This window comes from Rhinoraja longicauda, chromosome 9, assembly GCF_053455715.1.
Source record: "Rhinoraja longicauda isolate Sanriku21f chromosome 9, sRhiLon1.1, whole genome shotgun sequence".
In the NCBI taxonomy this organism is placed as follows: Eukaryota; Metazoa; Chordata; class Chondrichthyes; order Rajiformes; family Arhynchobatidae; genus Rhinoraja; species Rhinoraja longicauda.
In genome coordinates, this window is record NC_135961.1 from 67,729,354 (window position 1) to 67,754,324 (window position 24,971).

General features: G+C 45.8%; 1 protein-coding gene across 1 annotated transcript; it reads right to left on the reverse strand.

Annotated features, from left to right (window-relative positions):
• Positions 1–2,883: 2,883 nt before the first annotated feature.
• Positions 2,884–23,227, reverse strand: LOC144597041 (uncharacterized). The gene is made up of 7 exons (XM_078405957.1): positions 23,173–23,227; positions 20,581–20,782; positions 19,318–19,564; positions 8,778–8,857; positions 6,163–6,326; positions 4,740–4,962; positions 2,884–3,220 (listed from the first exon to the last, which is right to left on the reverse strand). The coding sequence occupies exons 1-7, from the start codon at positions 23,203–23,205 to the stop codon at positions 3,081–3,083; spliced, it is 1,089 nt and encodes a 362-aa protein (XP_078262083.1). The 5' UTR covers positions 23,206–23,227; the 3' UTR covers positions 2,884–3,080.
• Between the last annotated feature and the right edge of the window lie 1,744 nt (positions 23,228–24,971).

Genomic DNA, 24,971 nt, shown 5'->3' on the forward strand with positions numbered 1-24,971 from the left:
TCCCATCTGAGCTAGTCCCATTTGCCCATGTTTGGCCCTTATTCCTCTAAACCTTTCCTGTCCATGCTTCAACCATATGACTCTGACTCAGTGAGACAGGCAGAATCAACAATTGTGCTCTAGAAGACTAAACTGATAACCATACTGGCAGCAACAGTGCTTGGCTGCTGACGAATATCCCTTGCGCGTCAAATGACGAGCATTGCATTTTTTTGTTTGCCAAGTCAGCGGTGATGTGAAGATAAAAAAGAACGCAGATGCTGAAAATCTGAAATAAAAGCAGATGATGGTGAAGAAACAGCCGGTTGGGCAGCCTCGGTGCAAAGAGAAACGGTTAATGGTTCGGGTCAAAGACCCTGCGTGGGGAACTGAGAAAAACAGCACTTGGCTGCTGAGAAATAACTTGTTCACCAGATTAGTTTAGTTTAGAGATACAGTGCGGAAACAGGCCCTTTCGGCCCACCGGGTCCGCGCCGACCAGCGATCCCCGCACACTAACACCATCCTATACCCACTAAGGACAGTTTTTACATTTACCCAGCCAATTAACCTGCAAACCTGTACGTCTTTGGAGTGTGGGAGGAAACCGAAGATCTCGGAGAAAACTCACGGGGAGAACGTACAAACTCCGTACAGACAGCACCCGTGGTCGGGATCTAACCCGGGTCTCCTCTCCGGCGCTGCATTCGCTGTAAGGCATCAACTCTACCGCTGCGCCACCGTGACCGCCCCAGATGGTGGGTGCCAGGAGATAAGGCTGCCCACATAGACATCAGATCCCTCTGATTATGCCTCCCACTTTGCACTCAGTTTTGAGGAGGAAGCCACATGCACCCCCTCCATGACACACTGGTCAACCTGAGGAACACCTTCAGCAACAGACTGGTCCCACCAAGATGCAGCACAGAACAAACGCCACAGATCCTTCTTCCCTGTGGCTATCAAACTGTACAACTCCCCCCCCCCCCTTCTGTCGTGGGGTAGTCTGAGACTGACTCCCCCCCCCCAACCTTTACACATCCTTTCCACTGTCACTTTAAGTTCATATATTTTGGGTTTTGTGTATTTAGGGTTTTATGGCTGTTGGCAGATCAATTTCCCTCTTGGGATAAATAAAGTTCTATCGTATCATATGGGAAGATGACATCCATTGGCACAAGCAAGGGACATGGACATGGCAAGGGTCATTCCAAAGCTGAAGATGACTGCGAGTGTTTTAGATGTGGGAATTTTGGATGTGAGATCGGGATGTCAAGGAATGGAGGATGAATAAACACTTTGTTCTGTGTTCGGGTGTCCTTGGAGTGTGTTTATTATATTCTGATCAAGGCGGTGGTTTTTGCATCGGTGGTCACCCAAGATTTAAAAAATTGAAACAAAACTGCAGATGCTGGGAATCTAAAAGTAAAGCTACACGCATGCAAGTCGAGGTAGTGGAGAAGGTGGGCGAGTATGGGTGGGACATGGGAATCTCTGAGAGGCTGAAATAATGGAGCCATTTATCCCCCTTATCCTTTATCTGTACAGTGTGGACAGCTTGATTGTAATCATGTTTTTGAATGGATTGCACGCTACCAAAGGTTTTGAAGAAGGGTCTCGGCCCAAAACGTCACCCATTCCCTTCTCTCCAGAGATGCTGCCTGTCCCGATGAGTTACTCCAGCATTTTGTGTCTAAAAGGTTTTGAGTTTAGTTTATTGTCACGTGTACCGAGGTACAGTGAAAAGCTTTTGTTGCGTGCTACCGGTCAGTGGAAAGACAACACATGATTACAATCGAGCTGACCCCAGCCATAAGGCTTTGCAAAGAGCAGTAAACTAAACTAGACCATTTTGTTGATGTGAGGTGGATGTGACGTCGTTAAACGTGTGAAGTTTGGGTGAAGTTGTCTACTCTGACCTTTCTGTCATGGGCCTCCTCCAGTGCCATAGTGAGGCCCACCGGAAATTGGAGGAACAGCACCTCATATTTCGCCTGGGCAGCTTGCAGCCCAGTGGTATGAACATCGACTTCTCCAACTTTAGATAGTTCCTCTGTCCCTCTCTTCCCCTCCCCCTTCCCAGATCTCCCTCTATCTTCCTGTCTCCACCTATATCCTTCCTTTGTCCCGCCCCCCCTGACATCAGTCTGAGGAAGGGTCTCGACCCGAAACGTCACCCATTCCTTCTCTCCCGAGATGCTGCCCGACCTGCTGAGTTACTCCAGCACTTTGTGAATAAATACCTTCGATTTGTACCAGCATCTGCAGTTATTTTCTTATACTCTGGTATTTTGATACTCAGTTTTTATTGCACCTACAAAGTCCCTGCGAGGAACAAGAAATCTGCACAAGTCTGGCAGCTGTAAGTATCAATTATTAAGTTGGTGAAGACGGAACTTAAAACAATATTTTGCTATTTTAATAATTTAATTCAAGTCCACAGGAGGTTAACCATGAATTAGCTTGAAATAGCAATAAATTACAAATGATTCTGCCTATTCATTTTAAGAGGTACTGGAGAAAGGTGGCAGAAAGTAACATGAGAAAGCATCACTACCAATTTGGAGCTACCAATTTTGGGATAAATGGCTTGAGAATTCTTGAGTGGAATATACTACAGAATTACCAGCATCTAACGAGGGATTGAAGTTGAAAGTAGAACAGATTGTTGTAAAGCATTCATACTGGAAAACATAGTTAGTAAACTATGTAAACTACATTGAGGAATAGTCTTATACAAATGGAGTTAAATATAAATGCTAGTTACTGGAAAAATGAATGGAATTATTCAGTCAAATAAGTAACCAATTATAATTCTGAAGGATATTATGTGAGAGTCCAATCATTTCAACTTTTGTTACTTAGAGAGGAAAATCACTTCAGAAATTCTAATGATGATGGGAACTACAGAATTATCTTTGAATGTACAGAATGTGTTGATTAAACTGAATGAAAACACTGAGATTGGTGCTTGTTTGGACTTATAGAAGGTTGAACGCAATTTCCTAAACTTTTAACGTGTTTGTGTTCGGCAGAATGCATTTGATGTTCAGATTCTCTCTGTGCTGACATGCCGTTTTATTACTGATAGCAACATAATTCTAAATCCAATGCTTGAATATGAAGAATGCTTGAAGTTCTGGGTCGTTGAGAGGCTTCCCGTGGATTCCTGCATAGGTCTTCATCAGAAGTTGTGCCTTCATTTTCTGGTCAAGAGTGTTAATGTAACCCTCGATGGAGGCTGCAAAGCAGTGCAAATATTACAGGAACAGTATTAAAAATATAAACAGGAACAGATGCAGAAGAATATGCATTGTTTTCTTGCCATTTCTTCTACATTTACGACGATGTTGCTAGGACTAGAGGGTCTGAGCAGTTGAGTAGGCTGGGACTATTCCCTGGAGGATATCCGGCTGTATATATATGATATGATATATGATATGATATGGGGTGATCTTATAGAGGTGCATAAAATCATGAGAGGAATAGATCGGGTAGACGCACAGAGTAGGGGAATCAAGGACCAGAGGACATAGGTTCAAGGTGAAGGGGAAAAGATTTAATAGGAATCTGAGGGGTAACATTTTCACACAAAGGGTGGTGGGTGTATGGATCAAGCTGCCAGAGGCTGGGACTATCACAACATTTGAGAAACGGTTAGACAGGTACATGGATAGGACAGGTTTGGAGGGATATGGACCAAGCACAGGCAGGTGGGACTAGTGTAGCTGGGACATGCTGGCCGGTGTGGGCGAGTTGGGCCAAAGGGCCTGTTTCCACACTGTATCACTCTATGGCTTTATTTTAAAGATGGGCATATGTTAAATTGTAATTGTTTCCTGGTTTTCTTGTGATGTTAACTATTGATCGAGCATACAATGGGAGGCGCTCTTCCTTTTGAATATCACAATAATCTTTAGTCATAGTCACACAGTATGGAAATAGGCCCTTCGGCCCAACTTTGCCTTGCTGACCAAGATGTCCCATCTGAGCTAGTCCCATTTGCCCACGTTTGGCCCTTATTCCTCTAAACCTGTCCTGTCCATGTACCTGCCCAAATGTCTTTTATATGTTGTTAACGTACATGCTTCAACTATTTTTAATTCATGTGTTCTCTTTAAAGATTCACATATTTTACTGAACGGTTACGTTAAATTGTTGGTGAGACCACACTTAAAATACTGTGTGCAGTTCTGATCGCCCAGAGATAGTAAAGATGTAGTTACATTGGAACGGGCCCAACCAAGATTCACCAGGACGTTACCTGGGCTTGAAGGCTTGGGTTATAGGGAGAGGTTGGATAAGCTGCGACTTATTTCTATCAAGTGAAGGAGGTTGATGGGTGACCTTATTGGGGAGTACAGGATCGTGAGGGGCACGGATAAAGTGGATGCCCATTGTTTTTCCCCCCCAAGGTCAACGATGCTAAAGCTACAGTGCATAGGTTTAAGGTGAAAGGGGACCTCAGGTGCACGTTTTTCACTCACAGATTAGTCCTTATCTTGAATGAGCCGCCAGAAAAAGCTGTAGAAGAAGATTCAACCATGACTTTTCCACTACGTTTGGACAGATTTACGGATTGGAAGGGTTCAGAGGGCTATTGGGGCAAATGGGACTAGCAACGGTCGGCATGGACAAGGTGGGTTGAAGGGCCTGTTTTTACCACATAACGACATAATCACATAGACAAATTGCCAGTTGCTGTGTTGCACATGACAAGGTTAGTAATTTTACGTGACAGAGATGATTCATATACGCACCTATTCCCATTACTTTCCCATAAGCAATCAGGTTTGGACCCAGACGAGCGTCATCGTATTTTTCATATTTCATTAAAAGACGAACTATTTCTCCGGTGATGAAAGCATCATTGTAGTTCTGTTCATCCAGGGGTTTCACCGGAAATTTAGAGTAAATGTCCACGGCTTGCAAGGGGTCCGTTTTCAGGAGAAGGTTTGCAAACTCGCTGTAAGCATCGTGCACCTGAAAAATCGCAAGTCATTTCACTCGTTTTTAGCGCTGAATTTAGATTAGCGTTAAATGCTTAAACATACCACCTTTGTAAATTTTATCTTGTGCTAAAGTGAACTTAACATTATCAGTCAGTAAACTCTGGAAATTATTAACTAAGGCAGGATCAGAATGTGTCAGGATTAGACATTGAGTGGCACGGTGGCGCAGCGGTAGAGTTGCTGCCTCACAGCGCCAGAGACCCGGGTTCCATCCTGACTACGGGTGCTGTCTGTACGGAGTTTGTACGTTCTCCCCGTGACCTGCGTGGGTTTTCTCCAAGAACTTTGGTTTCCTCACACACTCCAATTATGTAATTAGCTTGATATGAATGTAAAAATTGTCCCTAGTGTAGGATAGTGTTAGTGTGCGGGGATCACTGGTCGGTGCGGACTTGGTGGGCCGAAGGGCCTGTTTCCGCGGTGTATATCTAAACTAAACTGAACTAATTGGCAGAAATATTCAAAGTGGCAATGTCAATTGACTTCTGAACTTTAAGAAGAGCAAGGAAACTGTGTTTGTGCTTGCTTTGGGAATCTGGCCTCGCTCGGCTGCTTACTGGAACAGGTTGTGTGTGACAGTAAACTTGATATTAGGAATGTGTAGGAAGGAACTGCAGATGCTGGTTTAAATCAAAGATAGACACAAAATGCTGGAATAACTCAGCGGGACAGGCAGCATCTCTAGAGAGAAGGAATGGGTGGCGTTTCGGGTCGAGACCCTTCTTCGGACTGACATTGGGAATATTGTCAGGGACAGGATGCTGATGATGACTTCCCTATGTGTTCAAAGGATTTGGAAGAATTTTCCAAGACATTTTCCAAGGCGTTTCTCGAGTCCTTGAGCCCATGTGACATTGATGGTAGCGCTTGTGAATCACCGACCCCCTATCTCTGCCACTCACTACATCGAGAGAAGTGGGCAGGTTGATTGGATCTAGGCACACAAGTTAACTCAAATGGAACGTGGGTCAGTGTGCTCCCAACCAATATGGAATTAATGGGAATGGACACAAAATGCTGGAGTAACAGCGGGACAGGCAACATCTCTGGAGAGAAGGGATGGGCGACGTTTCGGGTCGAGACCCTTCTGCAGACTGGTGTACCCTTGGCCAAACATGATTATTGGACACCTGGAGATTGTGCTAACATTGAAATGATTAGCTTGCAATACCGCAGGTGCCATTTTAATGACTTCGCTGTAATAGTTTTGAGCTTCGAGGGATTTGTCATCTATACGCGTTAAAGCTCGAGCCAATCCTAGGCGATATGCAAAGGAAACATAGTTTATCCCAAGGTCACTCGTTGATCCTCTACCAGTCCCAGCATGGCTACTGGCTAGAAGAAATAGAAAAAGAAAACCATGTTAATTGTCTGAAAATTTTAATCAAACATAATCGAATACATAGGATATTTATTTTGCTTACGTTTTTCGATGTATCTCGGTACACATGACAATAAACCAAAACCAATACTTGGAAATGTAAAACATTTTCAAGAGTGGTAAAACAAGTGGGAGTGGGATGAATTGAAGAGCTGTTTGAAAGAATCTGCAGAGTTATTATGGGCCAAACAGCCTCCTTCTGTGCTGTATCATTCTGTTAATGGATCTTAACGATTTCAACTTTACAGTGTCCACAAAAGATTGGAAAGAGTTGTAGATGTCGCCTGATCCATCACCTAGACCAGACTCCCCACCAGTGACTCCGTCTACACAGCACGCTGCCTCAGAAAAGCAGCCGAAACAATCAAAGCTGACCCACCCCATCATTCATAGTCACAGAGCCATAGAGTGATACAGCGTGGAAACAGGCCCTTTGGCCCAACAATGTCCCAGCTATACTAGTCCCACTTGCCTTTGTTTGGCCCATATCCCTCCAAACCTGTCCTATCCATATTCCTTCTTCTCCCCGCTCCCATCAGACAGAAATTACAGCTTAAAAGTGAGCACCACCAGACTGAGGAACAGCATCTTCCCCTCTGTTCTCAGGCTTCTGAACGGTCCTTCCATAAGCTAGGGACCTGTCTGATTCACCTCTACCCCATTGTGGACATTCGGAGTTTGCCATGCACTGGTGTGCTGCAATGCTGAGAACTATATTCTGCACTCTGCATCTTCCCTTTTGCTCTACCTTTTGTACGTAAGTTGCACTTGATTGTATTTATGTGTAGTATTATTTGATCTGATTGGATCGCATGTAAAGCAACAAAGCTTTTCATTGTATTTCGGTATAAGTGACAATAATGGGGTCAAGGAAAGAGCGTTCACGTCGCGGCCTTGCGATCTTTCCACCAATCTTTCCCCCACACGCACAAGAAGCACACAAAGCGCAAGACGCCATTGTGTGCAGATGCCGAGAAGTGTGTTCAGCTCTGGCTGAATAATTTCTCATCTTGTGAGGTGGACTCGATAAGAAGAACAGTGACAATATAAAACTTAATGATAGCGGAGTCAGGGGATATGGGGAGAAGGCAGGAACGGGGTACTGATTGTGCATGATCAGCCATGATCAGTGAATGGCGGTGCTGGCTCGAAGGGCAGAATGGCCTCCCCCTGCACCTATTGTCTATTAAGCATTTATTTGTTTTAAGCTTTTCACTGTATCACAGTGAACACGACAACAAACTCACTCCAGTACATGTGAAAATTTAAAAAAATTAATGAGTTTGGGGAAAATAGAGAGCAGGATTAATTGAAGAGCTCTTTGAAAGAATCTGCAGAGTTATTATGGGCCAAACAGCCTCCTTCTCCGCTGTATCATTCTGTTAATGGATCTAAATGATCCTAACTACAGTGTCCAAATCCTTTGAGAGTCAAATTGAAAAGCTTCTCATCTAATGAAGGCAATTTTTAAAATTAAACACAATTGCCAATTATTGATCGCAACTGCAAATTATCAGTGAACACATCAAATTTATCAGGCTGTTTGAAACTGGGCAAAATTCCATAAAGCCTGCCAGATAATACTAAAGTAAAACACACAAAGTGCTGGAGTAACTTAACGGGTCAGGCAGCATCTGTGGAGAACATGGATAGGTGACGTTTCACAGAGTGCTGGAGTAACTCAGCTGGTCAGGCAGCATCTCTGGAGAACATGGATAGGTGACGTTTCACAGAGTGCTGGAGTAACTCAGCGGGTCAGGCAGCATCTCTGGAGAACATGGATAGGTGACGTTTCAGGTCGGGATGCTTCCTGAAACGTTGCCTGTCTGTATTCCCCAGGGATGCTGGCTGACCAGCTGAGTTACTCCAGCACTCTGTGCGTTTTTTGTTTGACATTATTCCATTAGTCCAACGACTTGGAGCAATTAGGCTTGTATACACTGGAATTTAGAAGGATGAGGGGGGATCTTATTGAAACATATAAGATAATTAGGGGGTTGGACACATTAGAGGCAGGAAACATGTTCCCAATGTTGGGGGAGTCCAGAACAAGGGGCCACAGTTTAAAAATAAGGGGTAGGCCATTTAGAACGGAGATGAGGAAGAACTTTTTCAGTCAGAGAGTGGTGAAGGTGTGGAATTCTCTGCCTCAGAAGGCAGTGGAGGCCAGTTTGTTGGATGCTTTCAAGAGAGAGCTGGATAGAGCTCTTAAGGATAGCGGAGTGAGGGGGTATGGGGAGAAGGCAGGAACGGGGTACTGATTGAGAGTGATCAGCCATGATCGCATTGAATGGCGGTGCTGGCTCGAAGGGCTGAATGGCCTACTCCTGCACCTATTGTCTATTGTCTATTGACTAAGCAGATAAATGCAAGGCATTTCTGTGACAAATTCCTTTGCTTCTTACAAGTGTCAGCAGTAGGGTCGGATGCTTTAGCTCTTTCAGAAGCAGATGGTGCAGGAGACTGCCTGGGCACTGGGCGCCCCCTGTTGGTACATTAAAAACATTCATCAGTGCCCGTCATATCAAACGCCACTCGAGATTAAACAAAACCCAAGGGTCTCCACCCGAAACATCACCCATTCCTTCTCTCCACAGATGCTACCTGTCCCGCTGAGTTACTCCAGCTTTTTGTGTCTATCTTCAGTTTAAACCAGAATCTGCAGTTCCTTCCTACACAATTTCTCAGTGGTCTTGTTGAGACCCAGCCCACAGTTAACAATGACCTGTTTCCTTTATCATCTTTACTTTTTTGCATATCTTTCATTCATTTGTTCCATTTCACCGTCTATCTCTCTCGTTTCTCTTTCCCTGTCTCTCAGCCCGAAGAAGGGTCCCAGGAATGAGTAGGTTAACCTATGATGAGTGTTTGTCGGCACTGGGCCTGTACTCGTTGGAGTTTAGAAGAATGAGGGGGGACCTCATTGAAACTTACAGATTACTGAAAGGCTTGGATGGAGTGGATGTGGAGAGGATGTTTCCACCAGTGGGAGAGTCTAGGACCAGAGGTCATAGCCTTAGAATTAAAGGACGTTCTTTTAGGAAGGAGATGAGGAGAAATGTTTGCCAGACCTTATGACCTTGTGATCTGAAACGTCACCAATTCCTTTTCCCGCAGAGTTACTCCAGCTTTTTTGTCTATCTTTGGTTTAAACCCAGCATCTGCAGTTCCTTTCCTCACACCTCTTCATCCTTATATAGTTTCTAGTTTCTGGCTCATTCCCATCATATACCTTAGTAGGGATTGCATATAATAATTAATATAGTATAGTCGGCATGAACTCGGTGGGCCGAAGGGCCTCTGTTTGCTGGCTGCATCTCTAAACTATACTGAACTAAACTAGTTGCTCGACAGTTTGGGCAGTATCTGTGGAAAAAGTAACAGGGTTAATGTTTCAGATCATTGACCTTTTATAACAACATCAAAGTAGATGGATTTAAAGTCTCCACTTCCAATCTCGCAGGAATCCTCAGGATTTTGTATGCTTTATGATTTGGGCATTACAGTCAAAAATATTCAGACTATAAAAAATTAAATTCACCATCAACTTTATAAAAATCTTTAAAAACTGTTAAAAAATAAAATGATCAGAGGTAAATACATAAAAAATATATGCTTAAAATGTACCTTAAAACTAAATCAATAATAATAATAATATATTCCTTTATTCGTCCCACACTGGGGAAATTTACAGTGTTACAGCAGCAAAGTGGATAGCAAGAGATCATTCATTATAAATAAAAATAAAGACAAGGATAAATTGTCATCATTTACTGTGTTTAACATTTACTGACATTATTAACATTTAACTGTTATTGTTGACTGGTCTGCTGGGAGCAGTGCTGGTTGTGCAGTCTCACAGCAGCGGGAAGGAAGGACCTCCTATATCTCTCCTTCACGCACTTGGGGTGAAGGAGTGTGTCACTGAAGGAGCTACTCAGTGCAGTGACAGAGTCCTGCATGGGGTGGGAGTCATTGTCCAGCAGCGATGTTATCTTTGCCATCATCCTCCTCTCTCCCACCACCTGCACTGAGTCGAGGGGGCAACCCAGGACAGAGCTGGCCTTCCTGACCAGCTTGTCGAGTCTCTTCCCCTCCGCCGCTGAGATGCTGCTGCTCCAGCAGACCACTCCATAGAAAATGGCCGATGCAACCACAGTGTTGTAGAAGGTCCTTAGGAGTGCCCCCTGCACTCCAAAGGACCTGAGTCTCCTCAGCAGGTAAAGTCTGCTCTGGCCCTTTTTGTACAGCGCATTGGTGTTTTCGGTCCAGTCAAGTTTATTGTTGAGGTAAACACCCAGGTACTTATAAGAATCCACCCTCTCGATGTCCATTCCCTGGATGTTCACCGGTGTCGGGGGGACCTGGCTGCGCCTGCGAAAATCCACCACCATCTCCCTGGTTTTCCCCGCGTTGATCCGGAGGCGGTTCCGCTGCATCAGTCCACAAACTCCTTGATCAGTTCTCTGTACGCCCTGTCATTGTCGCCCACGATGAGGCCGACGATGGCAGAGTCGTCAGAGAACTTCTGTAGATAGCAGTCTGCGGAGCTGTGCCTGAAGTCTGCAGTGTACAGGGTGAACAGGAAAGGAGCTAGCACTGTGCCCTGCGGAACCCCAGTGCTGCAGACCACCATGTCCGAGACATAGTCCTTTGTCCTCACGTACTGTGGTCGGTTGGTGAGGTAATCCAGAATCCAGGATGTGAGGTGGTGATCCACTCCCGTACACTCCGGCTTACCCCCCAGAAGCCCCGGCTGGACGCAATTAGTTTGCGTTTGACGGCACTGGGCCTGTACTCGCTGGAGGGGGGGGGACCTCATTGAAACGTACTGAATAGTGAAAGACCTGGATAGAGTGGATGTGGCAAGGATGTTTCCACTAGTGTCTGAGGTCATAGCCTCAGTATTAAAGGACATTCCTTTAGGAAGATGAGGAGGAATTTATTTAGTCAGTGGGTGATGAATCTGTAGTATTCTGCCACAGAAGGCTGCGGAGGTTAAATCAATGGATATATTTGAGGCAGAGATAGATTTTTGATTAGTACGGGTGTCAGAGGTTATGGGGAGAAGGCAGGAGAATGGGGTTAGGAGGGAGAGATAGATCAGCCATGATCGAATGGCGGAGTAGACGACGGGCCGAATGGCCTAATTCTGCTCCTATCACATAATCTTACGACCTTGGTACACATGACTATAAACTAAACTAAACTAAACTAAACATCTTGGGGACGGATGTATTAGCCTCAACAACTGCACCGACAGCTCCCGATATCTACAACTGCTAAAATATATATTGAGCAGATGCCATATCATTTATAAGAAACTCTTCCTTAATTCAGCTGAGCTGCCCAACTGTGCTGCCTCAGCATAGCTGTTGACAAGATTCTTCTAGTATTTATCGTTGTAATTATTTCCATTAAATCACTTCCTCCCACAGATGGAATCTGACCAGTTTTGATTTGTTACTGTTCTCCAAAGTGCTGCCGTTGGCGAGGGCATTATTCCAATGCCTGCATTACCTTGGTTTCGGGGGAACATCTTGGCTCACTTCCCTCGTTCTGCTCTACGGAACCTCAAAGCACAACCCAACCCCGATGCTCAGCCCCTACCTTCCACTCTGCTCACCCATACCCAGTGTCCACTGGTAGACCCGAAACAAGATGCTGGAGTAACTCCGCGGGTCAGGCAGCGTCTCTGGAGAGAAAGAACGGGTGACGTTTCGGGTCCAGTCCCTTCTTCAGACTGATGTCAGGGGACAAAAATAGGATGTAGTCGGAGACAGGAAGACTGGTGGGAGAACTGGGGAGGGGATAGAGAGGGAAAGCAGGGACCATCTGAAGTGAGAGAAGTCAACGTTCATACCGCTGGGGTGTAAGCTGTCCAAGCGAAATATGAGGTGCTGTTCCTCCAGTTTGCGCTGGGCCTCACTCCGACAATGGAGGAGATCTACATAGGCTGCCAGTGAAGCAATGTAGCGTGGGTTTCCAGTCTCTCTGCCGCCTCATCTCTGCTTACCTCTGTAATCGTGCAAGGCCCTACAAAAGTCCAGGAGAGCTGCACTTCTCTAATATTAGCCTCCATCATTTCATCGCTCCACCCTCGGCAGCTGGGCCTGAACTCTGAAATTCTTTCCCTTATGTCTTCCTGATTCTCCTTCCTTGGGTACAAGACTCTGTCTATTCCCCTCATGATTTTATACACCTCGATAAGACCAGCCCTCAGCCTCCTGCCCTCCAAGTCCTGGCCTGCCCAACCTATTTGGATCTTTGAACCCTGTATTTTCTCCTTCGGTCTACCCATTGCACTTGAATTTGACTTGATTGTATTTATGAATGGTATATCTGATCTGGCTATTTAGCCTGCAAAACAAAGCTTTACATTGGACCTCAGTAAATGTGACAATAATAAAATCTTCAACAACTGAACCACTCGCCTTCAAAACCTGACGGCTCTGTTTCCTCTGCACATATTTGCTCGTGGATAGACGTTTTTCCTATCTCTTCCACTCTACCCTACATTATTACAGGGCGGTACTGTGGCCACATCCTCCAAATGAGCTCCAAACTACGTACACAGGGATTGTTTTTGTCTTTGCATTTTTGTTGTTTATAGACAATAGACAATAGACAAGAGGTGCAGGAGTAGGCCATTCAGCCCTTCAAGCCAGCACCGCCATTCAATGCGATCATGGCTGATCACTCTCAATCAGTACCCCGTTCCTGCCTTCTCCCATACCCCCTCACTCCGCTATCCTTAAGAGCTCTATCCAGCTCTCTCTTGAAAGCATCCAACAAACTGGCCTCCACTGCCTTCTGAGGCAGAGAATTCCACACCTTCACCACTCTCTGACTGAAAAAGTTCTTCCTCATCTCCGTTCTAAATGGCCTACCCCTTATTCTTAAACTGTGGCCCCTTGTTCTGGACTCCCCCAACATTGGGAACATGTTTCCTGCCTCTAATGTGTCCAATCCCCTAATTATCTTATATGTTTCAATAAGATCCCCCCTCATCCTTCTAAATTCCAGTGTATACAAGCCTAATTGCTCCAGCCTTTCAACATACGACAGTCCGGCCATTCCGGGAATTAACCTAGTGAACCTATGCTGCACGCCCTCAATAGCAAGAATATCCTTCCTCAAATTTGGAGACCAAAACTGCACACAGTACTCCAGGTGCGGTCTCACCAGGGCCCGGTACAACTGTAGAAGGACCTCTTTGCTCCTATACTCAACTCCTCTTGTTACAAAGGCCAACATTCCATTGGCTTTCTTCACTGCCTGCTGTACCTGCATGCTTCCTTTCAGTGACTGATGCACTAGGACACCCAGATCTCGTTGAACATCCCCTCTTCCTAACTTGACACCATTCAGATAATAATCTGCCTTTCTATTCTTACTTCCAAAGTGAATAACCTCACACTTATCTACATTAAACTGCATCTGCCATGTATCCGCTTCGAAGTGGAAGTGGCGGCGCCTAACGGCTGCGGCTCGCTAGCAGTCTGTTCGTCTTTTTTCCTTTTTTTTTTGTTGTGTGTCGGTGTTGGGATGGTTTTTGTTTTTGTTTGTGTGGGGGGTGGGGGTGGTGGTGGTGTGGGTGGGGGAAACCTTTCTCTTTTAGGTCTCTTCCTCACGGCGCGGGGTGCGGCTCGGCCTTGGGGCCTAATATCGCCCGGCGCGGCTCGGCCGCTGGACTTAACATCGCCCGGCGCTGCTCGGCCGCTGGACTTAACAGTGCCCGGTGCGGCTTGGCCACGGGGCCTTCCATCGCCCGGTGCGGCTCGGCTGCGAGGCCTAACATCGCTGGTGCGGCTCGGCCGCGGGACTTAACAGTGCCCGGTGTGGCTCGGCCACGGGGCCTAACATCGCTGGTGCGGCTCGGCCGCGGGGCCTAACATCGCTGCTGGACTTAACAGTACCCGGGCCGCAGGGCCTAACATCGCCCAGCGTGGCTCGGCCGCGGGACTTTTCATCGCTGGTGCGGCTCGGCCGCTGGACTTAACATCGCCCGGTGCAGCTTGGCCGCGGGGCCTTCCATCGCCCGGTGCGGCTCGGCCGCTGGACTTAACATCGCCCGGTGCGGCTCAGCCGCGGGACTTAGCTGCGCACGGCTCGGTCGCGGGGCCTTCCACCGCCCGGTTCGGCCGCGAGACGTCTCAGCTCCCGGTGCGACTCGGCCGCGGGGACTTCCATCCCCTTGCGGGGACTGTGCGGGTCTTAACGGGTTGAAGTCACCCTGCAGTATAAGAAAATAACTGCAGATGCTGGTACAAATCGATTTATTCACAAAATGCTGGAGTAACTCAGCAGGTCAGGCAGCATCTCGGGAGAGAAGGAATGGGTGACGTTTCGGGTCGAGACCCTTCTTCAGACTGATGTCGGGGGTGGGACAAAGGAAGGATATAGGTGGAGACAGGAAGATAGAGGGAGATCTGGGAAGGAGGAGGGGAAGGGAGGGACAGAGGAGCTATCTGAAGTTGTCCTTCTTCAGACTGCAGCCTTATTGCATCTTCCTCACAATTCACACTACCCCCCAGCTTAGTATCATCTGCAAATTTGCTAATGGTACTTTTAATCCCTTCATCTAAGTCATTAATGTATATCGTAAATAGCTGGGGTCCCAGCACCGAACCTTGCGGTACCCCACTGGTCACTGCCTGCCATTCCAAAAGGGACCCATTTATCCCCACTCTTTGCTTTCTGTCTGTCAACCAATTTTCTATCCATGTCAGTACCCTACCCCCAATACCATGTGCTCTAATTTTGCCCACTAATCTCCTATGTGGGACCTTGTCGAAGGCTTTCTGAAAGTCGAGGTACATCACATCCACTGACTCTCCCCTGTCAATTTTCCTAGTTACATCCTCAAAAAATTCCAGTAGATTTGTCAAGCATGATTTCCCCTTCGTAAATCCATGCTGACTCGGAATGATCCTGTTACTGCTATCCAAATGCTCCGCAATTTCGTCTTTTATAATTGACTCCAGCATCTTCCCCACTACTGATGTCAGACTAACTGGTCTATAATTGCCCGTTTTCTCTCTCCCTCCTTTCTTAAAAAGTGGGATAACATTTGCTATCCTCCAATCCACAGGAACTGATCCTGAATCTATAGAACATTGAAAAATGATCTCCAATGCTTCAACTATTTCTAGAGCCACCTCCTTAAGTACCCTGGGATGCAGACCATCAGGCCCTGGGGATTTATCAGCCTTCAGTCCCATCAGTCTACCCAAAACCATTTCCTGCCTAATGTGGATTTCCTTCAGTTCCTCCATCACCCTAGGTTCTCCGGCCCCTAGAACATTTGGGAGATTGTGTGTATCTTCCTCAGTGAAGACAGATCCAAAGTAACGGTTTAACTCGTCTGCCATTTCTTTGTTCCCCATAATAAATTCCCCTGCTTCTGTCTTCAAGGGACCAACATTTGCCTTGACTATTTTTTTCCTCTTCACGTACCTAAAAAAACTTTTACTATCCTCCTTTATATTATTGGCTAGATTACCCTCGTACCTCATCTTTTCTCCCCGTATTGCCTTTTTAGTTAACTTTTGTTGCTCTTTAAAAGAGTCCCAATCCTCTGTCTTCCCACTCTTCTTTGCTATGTTATACTTCCTCTCCTTAATTTTTATGCTGTCCTTGACTTCCCTTGTCAGCCACAGGTGTCTCTTACTCCCCTTAGAGTCTTTCCGCCTCTTTGGGATAAATTGATCCTGCAACCTCTGCATTATTCCCAGGAATACCTGCCATTGCTGTTCTACCGTCTTCCCTGCTAGGGCCTCCTTCCAGTCAATTTTGGCCAGCTCCTGCCTCATGCCTCTGTAATCCCCTTTGCTATACTGTAATACTGACACTTCCGATTTTCCCTTCTGCCTTTCCATTTGCAGAGTAAAACTTATCATGTTGTGATCACTGCCTCCTAATGGCTCTTTTACCTCTAGTCCCCTTATCAGATCAGGATCATTACACAACACTAAATCCAGAATTGCCTTCTCCCTGGTAGGCTCCAGTACAAGCTGTTCTAAGAATCCATCTCGAAGGCACTCTACAAACTCTCTTTCCTGGGGTCCATTTCCAACCTGATTTTCCCAGTCTACCTGCATGTTGAAATCTCCCATAACCACCGTAGCATTTCATTTGTGACACGCCAATTTTATCTCCTGATTCAACTTGCACCCTATGTCGAGGCTACTGTTTGGGGGCCTATAGATAACTCCCATTAGGGTCTTTTTACCCGTACAATTCCTCATTTCTATCCATACTGATTCAGCATCTCCTGATTCTATGTCACCCCTTGCAAGGGAATGAATATCATTCCTTACCATCAGAGCAACCCCACCCCCTCTGCCCACCTGTCTGTCTTTTCTATACGTTGTGTACCCCTGAATATTCAGTTCCCAGCCCTGGTCCTCTTGTAGCCATGTCTCAGTGATCCCTACAACATCATACTTGCCCATGACTAACTGAGCCTCAAGCTCATCCACTTTATTTTTTATACTACGCGCATTTAAGTACAACACTTTAACTTCTGTATTTACCTCCCCTCTCACATAGGTCACAAATGGCCCTGCCCTTAATCTCTTTTCCCCTCTAGAACTTCTGTTCCCATTCTTCCGAGAGTCTTCTGCAATATCTCTTGTATTCCCTTTAACCTCATCTTCATATTCCCAATTTGTTAACCCCTCCCCAGATTTTACATATCTGTTGTGCTGCTGCAAGTAAGAATGTCATTGTTCCAATTTGGGACTTAATACAATACTCATGACTTGACTAGGCTGAACAATTGGGTTCACCTCTGATGGGCGTTTGACGGCACTGGGCCTGTACTCGCTGGAGTTTAGAAGGATGGGGGGGGAGACCTCATTGAAACTTACTGAATAGTGAAAGGCTTGGATAGATAGTGGTGTGGAAAGGATGTTTTCACTAATGGGAGAGTCTAGGACCAGAGGGCACAGCCTCAAAATAAAAGGGCATACCTTTAGAAAGGAGGTGAGGAGGGATTTCTTAAGTCAGAGAGTGGTGAATCCGAGGAATTCATTGCCATAGAAGGCTGTGGAGGCCATGTCATTGGGTTTTTTTAAGGCAGAGATTGACAGATTCTTGATTAGTATGGGTGTCAGAGGTTATGTGGAGAAAGCAGGAGAATGGGGTTGAGAGGGAGAGATAGATCAGCCATGATTGAATGGCGGAGTAGACTTGATGGCCTAATTCGACGGCCTCCAATTTGACGACATTGAAAAAATCATCCACGCATTCATTTCATCCCGCCTAGACTACTGCAACTCCCTATACACTGGGATCAGCCAATCATCCCTGTCCCGCCTTCTACTGGTCCAAAACGCCGCAGCGAGACTCCTGACGGGTACCCGTAAAAGGGACCACATCACCCCGATTCTGGCCTCTCTCCACTGGCTCCCAGTATGGTACAGAATCAACTTCAAGCTCCTCCTATTCACATACAAAGCCCTAAACGGGCTTGCCCCCCCCCCCCCCATATCAAAAATCTTCTAACCCACCACTCTATCTCCAGGTCCCTCAGGTCGGCCGACTTGGGGCTATTGACAATCCCGCGGTCTAGGCTTAAGCTCAGGGGTGACCGCGCTTTTGTGGTTGCAGCTCCTAGACTGTGGAACAGCATCCCTCTCCCCATCAGAACTGCCCCCTCCATCGACTCCTTTAAGTCCAGGCTCAAAACCTATTTCTACTCCCTAGCGTTTGAGGCCCTCTGAGGGGGTGCTGTGAACTGTTTATGTATGTGCTGTTATGTTTGTGTGCCATTGTATGTTCGTTTCTTAGTACCTGAACTGATGTACAGCACTTTGGTCAACATGGGTTGTTTTTAAATGTGCCATACAAATAAAATTGACTTGACTTGACTAATTCTGCTCCTATTACTTATGAACCGATGCTCCAGTCTGTCCTTGGCCTGCTTCACTGCTCACCATTCTTTGTCTTCTGTTGTGGCCAAAACAAATGCTTGTCCTTTGCAAATAATGTACAGAATCCTTTTATACACACCAATATCAGAATCTGTCCTGATTACGTTTACAGATTGTATGCTTCGTTGTCACCTTCCCCTCAGCCAACAATGAACCATTCAAAGTTTCCTTGAGCACCATCTGCTTTGATGCCATTTTCACACCTTCCCCTTCCAGATCTCTAGCCTCCCTCTCCCCTGACTCTCAGTCTGCAGAAGGGTCTAGACCCGAAACGTCACCCAATTAAACCTCTCCACAGATGCTGCCTATCCCGCTGAGTTACTCCAGCATTTTGTGTCTATCTTCGGTGAAAACCAGCATCTGCAGTTCCTTCCTACACAGTATCAGAAAGAAATCCTGTCTCCTCTCTCATAAGGTCATAGGGAATAGGAGTAGGATTAGATCATTCGGCCCATCAGGTCCACTCTGCCATTCAATCACGGCTGATCTATCTCTCTCTCCTAACCCTATTTTCCTGCCTTCTCCCCATAACCTCTGACACCTGCACTAATCAAGAATCTATCTATCTCTGCCTTAAAAAATATCCACTGATTTGGCCTCCACGGCCTTCTGGGGCAAAGAATTCCACAGATTCACCACCCTCTGACTTAAGAAATTTCTCCTCTTCTCATTCCTAAAAGAGCGTCCTGCAAATCTGAGACTACTGTATGACCTCTAGTCCTAGACTCTCCCACTAGTGCAAACATCCTCTCCACATCCACTCTATCCAAGCCTTTCACTATTCTGTACGTTTCAATGAGCCCCCCCCCCTCCCCTCATTCTTCTAAACTCCAGCGAGTACAGGCCCAGTGCCGACAAACGCTCATCACAGGTTAACCCACTCATTCCTGGGATCGTTCTCGTAAACCTCCTCTGGACCCTCTCCAGAGCCAGCACATCCTTCCTCGGATATGGTGGCCAGAATTGCTGACAATACTCTTGCCATATTGACATGTGTGCTTATTACCTGGTAGGTTTGAGTGGTTCGCTGGCTTTGCCACGGCCCGCTAGAGATGTTTTGGACGGTACTGTGGATCCTCTTACGCTGGGGCTTTTGCCTTTGACAACTCCACCTTTGGTAGAAGTAGTAGAAGTGACGATTATGCTCGTCGTGTCTGGGTGATCCTGCTTCTGCACCTGCTGGGCCTCATCTTTCTGTTGCTGCTTGGCTCTCTGGTTTTCGTCTATTTGCCAACTGTGCCACCATTTCTGTCCTGCAGAGGCAAAACAGTAAAAGCTCAGTCACGTCACATCTCATCTCTTTGGGGTTTTTTTTCACACAGCAACAAGAAGCTGCAAGTCGCTGAGAAAAAAGACTCAGCGGGTCAGTCAGCATTTCCGGAGAGTAGGGATTGGTGGCATTTTGGGTGTGGACCCTTCTTCAGACTAGTTGTAGCAGGACAAACCTGGCAAATGATAGGTGGATACAGGTGACGGGAGGGGAGGAGGGGGGGGTGGCTGGCAGATGGGAGGAGTAAGTAACAAAGGCTGGAGGTGATAAGGAGACAGAAGGGTGTCAGATAAGGAGAGGAGTGAGGCCGGAGGAAGGGATATAGGTGGAAGGGGATGGGTAAAAGGGCAATAAAAGGGAACTATAGGACTCAGGAAGGAGTGAAGAGCGTACAGAGGAGGTGAAGGGAGCTGGATGACTGGCATGGTGGGAGAAATATTTGCACAGTGGGGTGGGAGAAGGGTACTTGAAATTTGACAATGTTCATACCGTTTAGCTTTAACCTACCCGAGGGGAATATGGGGTGCTGTGTGGACCATCTTGATGCATAAATTCAAGCTCCTTATTTCCAAGTGCTTTGAGCACAATACTATATTGTAGTTTGAGCCATGCCACAGAATAAAGGAAGTACAGAGCTCACAAAGTAATAAGTTATAGAGTCATAGAGTGATACAGTGTGGAAACAGGCCCTTCAGCCCAACTCGCCCACGCTGGCCAACATGTCCCAGCTACACTAGTCCCACTTGCCTGCGCTTGGTCCATATCCCTCCAAACCTGTCCAATCCATGTATCCATCTAACTGTTTCTTAAACGTTGGGATAGTCCCTCCTCTGGGAGCTTGTTCCATACACCCACCACCCTTTATGTGAAAAAAAGTTATGGGAGCAGAATTAGACCATTTGGCCCATCGTCTACTCCGCCATTCAATTTATCTTTCCCTCTCAACCCCATTCCTCCGCCTTCTCCCCACAACCCCATGACACTGAGCTGTTCACTTACGGATTAGTTCCAATGGCGGGTCTCCTTTCATTGGTTTGTTCTCCATGCTGATGCTGGCTCTGAAGCTCAGGCATGCATCTTCAATCAGTATTTTGGCTTTTGCTGGAACAGGCTCATTGTCATATTCGACAATCTGGGACAAGCCAAGCATGTACAGAGCATTACTGTCACAGGGAGTCTTCTCCACTCTTAATTGGCACACCTATAAAAAGAGGAATTGTCCTGTTCTTACAGAGATCTGACTGGTTTTCAACAAACATCATGCAAGCTAAGCACTAAGGCTGATTTTTTGTTGTTGTCTGGTTTAGTTTAGAGATACAGCGCGGAAACAGGCCCTTAGGCCCACCGGGTCCGCGCCGACCAGCGATCCCCGCACACTAACACTATCCTACACCCACTAGGGACAATTTGTACATTTACCAAGCCAATTAACCTACAAACCTGCGTGTCTTTGGAGTGTGGGAGGAACCCGAAGTTCTCAGAGAAAACCCACGCAGGTCACGGGGAGAACGTACAAACTCCGTAGAAACAGCACCCGTAGTCGGGATGGAACCCGGGTCTCCGGCGCTGCATTCACTGTAAGTCAGCAACTCTACCGCTGCGCCACCGTGCCGCCCTTGCAAGGTTTCATCAATCATCTTTTGGGTCTCAAATGCGGATTCTGCATGTAAATCTATTTATTAGTACCTTATTGATGTGAACTTTATAACCAAAGCAAATGTTTGCTAAGACACCAATTAATGATCACAAATAACAAATTTTGTGTCAAATGTTATGGTTTTACATGGTTTATGCTGGCACCACTGTGTAATGGCTTTGTCACCAGAATTTAGGAATAGTTTAGTTTAGTTCAGAGATACAGTGTGGAAACAGGCTCTTCGGCCCACTGAGTCCACACCAACCAACTAGTTGTGTCCTACACACTAGGGACATTTTACAGAGGCCAATTAACTTACAGACCTGGAACGTCTTTGGAATGTGGGAGAAAATCGGAGCACCCGGAGAAAACCACGCAGTCGCATGGAGAACATGCAAACTCTGCACAGACACCACCCGAGGTCAGGATCGAACGTAGGTCTGGTATTGCTGAGAATTGCTGGTTTCCAATGTATATTGTGGTCAAATGGGCAGCACAGTGGTGCAGCTGATGGAGCCACTGCCTCACAGCACCAAGAGATCCGGTTTCACTCCAGATCTCGGTTGCTGTCTGTGTGGAGTTTGCCCGTTCTCCCTGTGACCGCATGGTTTCCTCCAGGTGCCCCGGTTTCCTCCCACATCCCAAAGATGTGCAGGGCTTAAGGTTAATTGGCCCTCTGAAAATTGCTGTGAGTGTGCAGGGAGTGGATGAGAAAGTGAGATAACGAAGAACGGTCAAACGCTACCTTGATCTCAAGGTGAGTCACACAAACTTTACTTGCGGAATTCAGCTTCTTGGTCCTCATTTGGATCAAGCCGCTAAAGAGGTCTGGAGCCAAGGGAACTTGGCAAAATGTAAGCTGGGCCTCACTAAGCATATTACTGCTGAATTATTCCACTTGATTGCACCGTCAGCAACATCTTCCATCAGAAGGTTGGAACAAAATGCTGGAGTAACTCAGCGGGTCAGGCAGCTTCTCAACGGGTCAGGGGCGGCACGCTGGCGCAGCGGTAGAGTTGCTGACTTACAGTGAATGCAGGTATTTATTCACAAAATGCTGGAGTAACTCAGCAGGTCAGGCAGCATCTCAGGAGAGAAGGAATGGGTGACGTTTCGGGTCGAGACCCTTCTTCAGACAGTCTGAGTTCCTGAGTTACTCCAGCTTTTTGTGTCCATCTTTGGTTTAAACCTGCATCTGCAGTTCCTTCCTACACAGCAAAGTCAGACAGTTGTGTGCTGTAGAATTCAGCCAGCAGTTTTGGTTTAGGTTTAGAATTATTATTGTCATGTGTGGGTAGCTCCAGTGAGAAGCGTATGTTACCATATAGTCAATTAATTATTAATTAAAGATTAGTATTGCTTTAATATTTATAAAATACTGGACAGGCTTGGACTGTTTTCTCTGGAAATTCGGAAGACGAGAGGGGACCCAATAGAAGTACATAAAATTATGAGAGGCATAGATAGGGTAGACAGTCAGAGTCTTTTTCCCACATTGGAAATGGCAAAAATTAGAGGGCGCATCTATAAGGTGAGATGGACAGTTTAAAGATGATGTGTGGGGAAAGCTTCTTTACACAGCGAGTCGAGGATGGAGGTGGAGGCAGATGTGATATTGGATTTAAGAGGCTTTTAGTTTGGCACATGGATATGCAGGGAACGGAGGGATATGGATCATGTACAGGCAGAGATTAGTTTAACTTTGCATCATGTTCGGCACAGGCATTGTGGGCTAAAGGGCTTGAGACAGTGCTGTACCTGTTCTATGATCTTGTTCTAATATAGTGCTTAACGGACTTGGACCGAGGAAAAATGAACTATGTTCTATATATTACCATAAAAATAATTAATGGCCACAGTTTACTCGCATTTTAATATTATTACGTCTGGTATAATCAATGTTTTATTATTAATATATAATACTGAGTCACAGTAATTTCTGATATAGTCCATACCGTTTGTTGCATCTCTAGTAGTTCCTGGGACATTGGAATATTGGTGTGTTTTAATATTAAAGCCAAACTCTGACATCTTTTACTGATGAACTCTTCGGTCACATTTGGCTTTTTGGAATGCAAGTCTAAAAGGGTAAAATGTGCCTCAACAAGCAGCCACTCCAAGTCAAGAACTAAAGGTTGACAATATGGATATTTGGACAAAGCCCAGGCGGCTAAATCTGCAGAACTGATAACAACACAGAAAATTAGTTGGAACTCAATTCAACTAAGATTTAAAACAAAAAATTCCCCTGTTCTCGTCTTGCTCAGTTTGGCAAATTGACCACGTTAATGCACAAGGATATAGAGGAATTCAATATTACCTCTGCGATGTACCTGAGTAATTCAGCGGGTCAAGCAGCATCTCTGAAGAAAAGGAATGAATAGGCAATGTTTCAGGTCGAGACCCTTCTTCAGACTGAGAATCAGGGGAAAGGGGGAACGAGAGATAGAGATGGTACGTAGGACAAATTGAATGGAAGATATGCAAAAATGCAACGATAATGAAGAAAATGCAGAGCCCACAATGCTACATTGTTGGCTGTGGGGTGGGTGATAAAGTTATACAGACAGTGAAACTCAAAAGGGTGACTAGGGTGGGGGAGGGACAGAGAGAGGGGAAGCAAGGGTTACTTGAAGTTAGAGAAATCAATATTAAACCGCTGGGGTGTAAGCTGCCCAAGCGAAATATGAGGTGCTGTTCCTTCAATTTGCTTTTGGCCTCACTCTTGACAGTGGAGGAGGCCCAGGACAGAAAGGTGTGCACGGGAATGGGAGGGGGAGCTAAAGTGTTTGGCAACCAGGACATCACGTTGTTGTCGAATAAAGACTCTTAGAGGACATGGTGTTGAGACACTGTGGCCCGAGGAAAATAAATTACACATGACGATTTGCTTTCAGGTGAAGAAGGAATAATGGGAAAAACTCACATTAACAATTGATCTTTGAGTAAATTAAATCTTAAAATATATCTTTATTTATTTCAGTGGTGAATGCTTTCAACTCCTTATTACGAGTATTTCCTAAAGCTTTCTCTTAATATTTCCTATTTTATTAAGTATCTTCCAAATAAATGCACCATCTAACCTGAAGATTCCCAAACATTTTGCTTCGAGCATCCACAGCACTGATATTTAATTGTGCTGAGTCCACACAATATTTCACTCCAATAAAACATTGTTTTTATAATTGTACACCAATTCTTTGTCCTCAAAATGCACCCTTCCTACCTGGCCATGCTTCTGAAGAGGAATCTGCACGTTTGAGGCTAATTTACTGGATGAATTTAAAAGAAAGTTAGATAGAGCTCTAGGGGCTAGCGGAATCAAGGGATATGGGGAGAAGGCAGGCACGGGTTACTGATTGTGGATGGTCAGCCATGATCACAATGAATGGCGGTGCTGGCTCGAAGGGCAAATAGCCTTCACCTGCACCTATTTTCTATGTTTCTATGTTTCCACACATAGCTACTCTAGGTGATATTTTTACTATGAAGATTGCAATTATATATATTACCTGCCTCTATTTCAGCTTGATAAAAGCGTCTGAGCATTTATTATGCATTTCCTTGGTACCTAAGCCTTCCCTGAATTTTTTTTCACTATATATTTTGGCTTGAGCAGAAAACTAAGTGCTGGAGGAAATCAGGGGGTCAGGCAGCATCTTAGGAGGGAATGTGCAGACGGCGATTCGTGCTGGGACCTTTCGTCAGACTCTGAATCTGTGGAAGGGCTCCAACCCGAAATGTGGTCCGTCCA

Coding starts and splice junctions, on each gene's coding strand:
- LOC144597041 (XM_078405957.1), bottom strand. CDS start 23,205: ATGTCCCAGGAACTACTAGAGATGCAACAAACG. Junction 8,858..19,317: donor GAACCACTCAAACCTACCAG/GTAATAAGCACA, acceptor ATGTACCAACAG/GGGGCGCCCAGTGCCCAGGC. Junction 3,221..4,739: donor TGGGAAAGTAATGGGAATAG/GTGCGTATATGA, acceptor ACTGCTTTGCAG/CCTCCATCGAGGGTTACATT.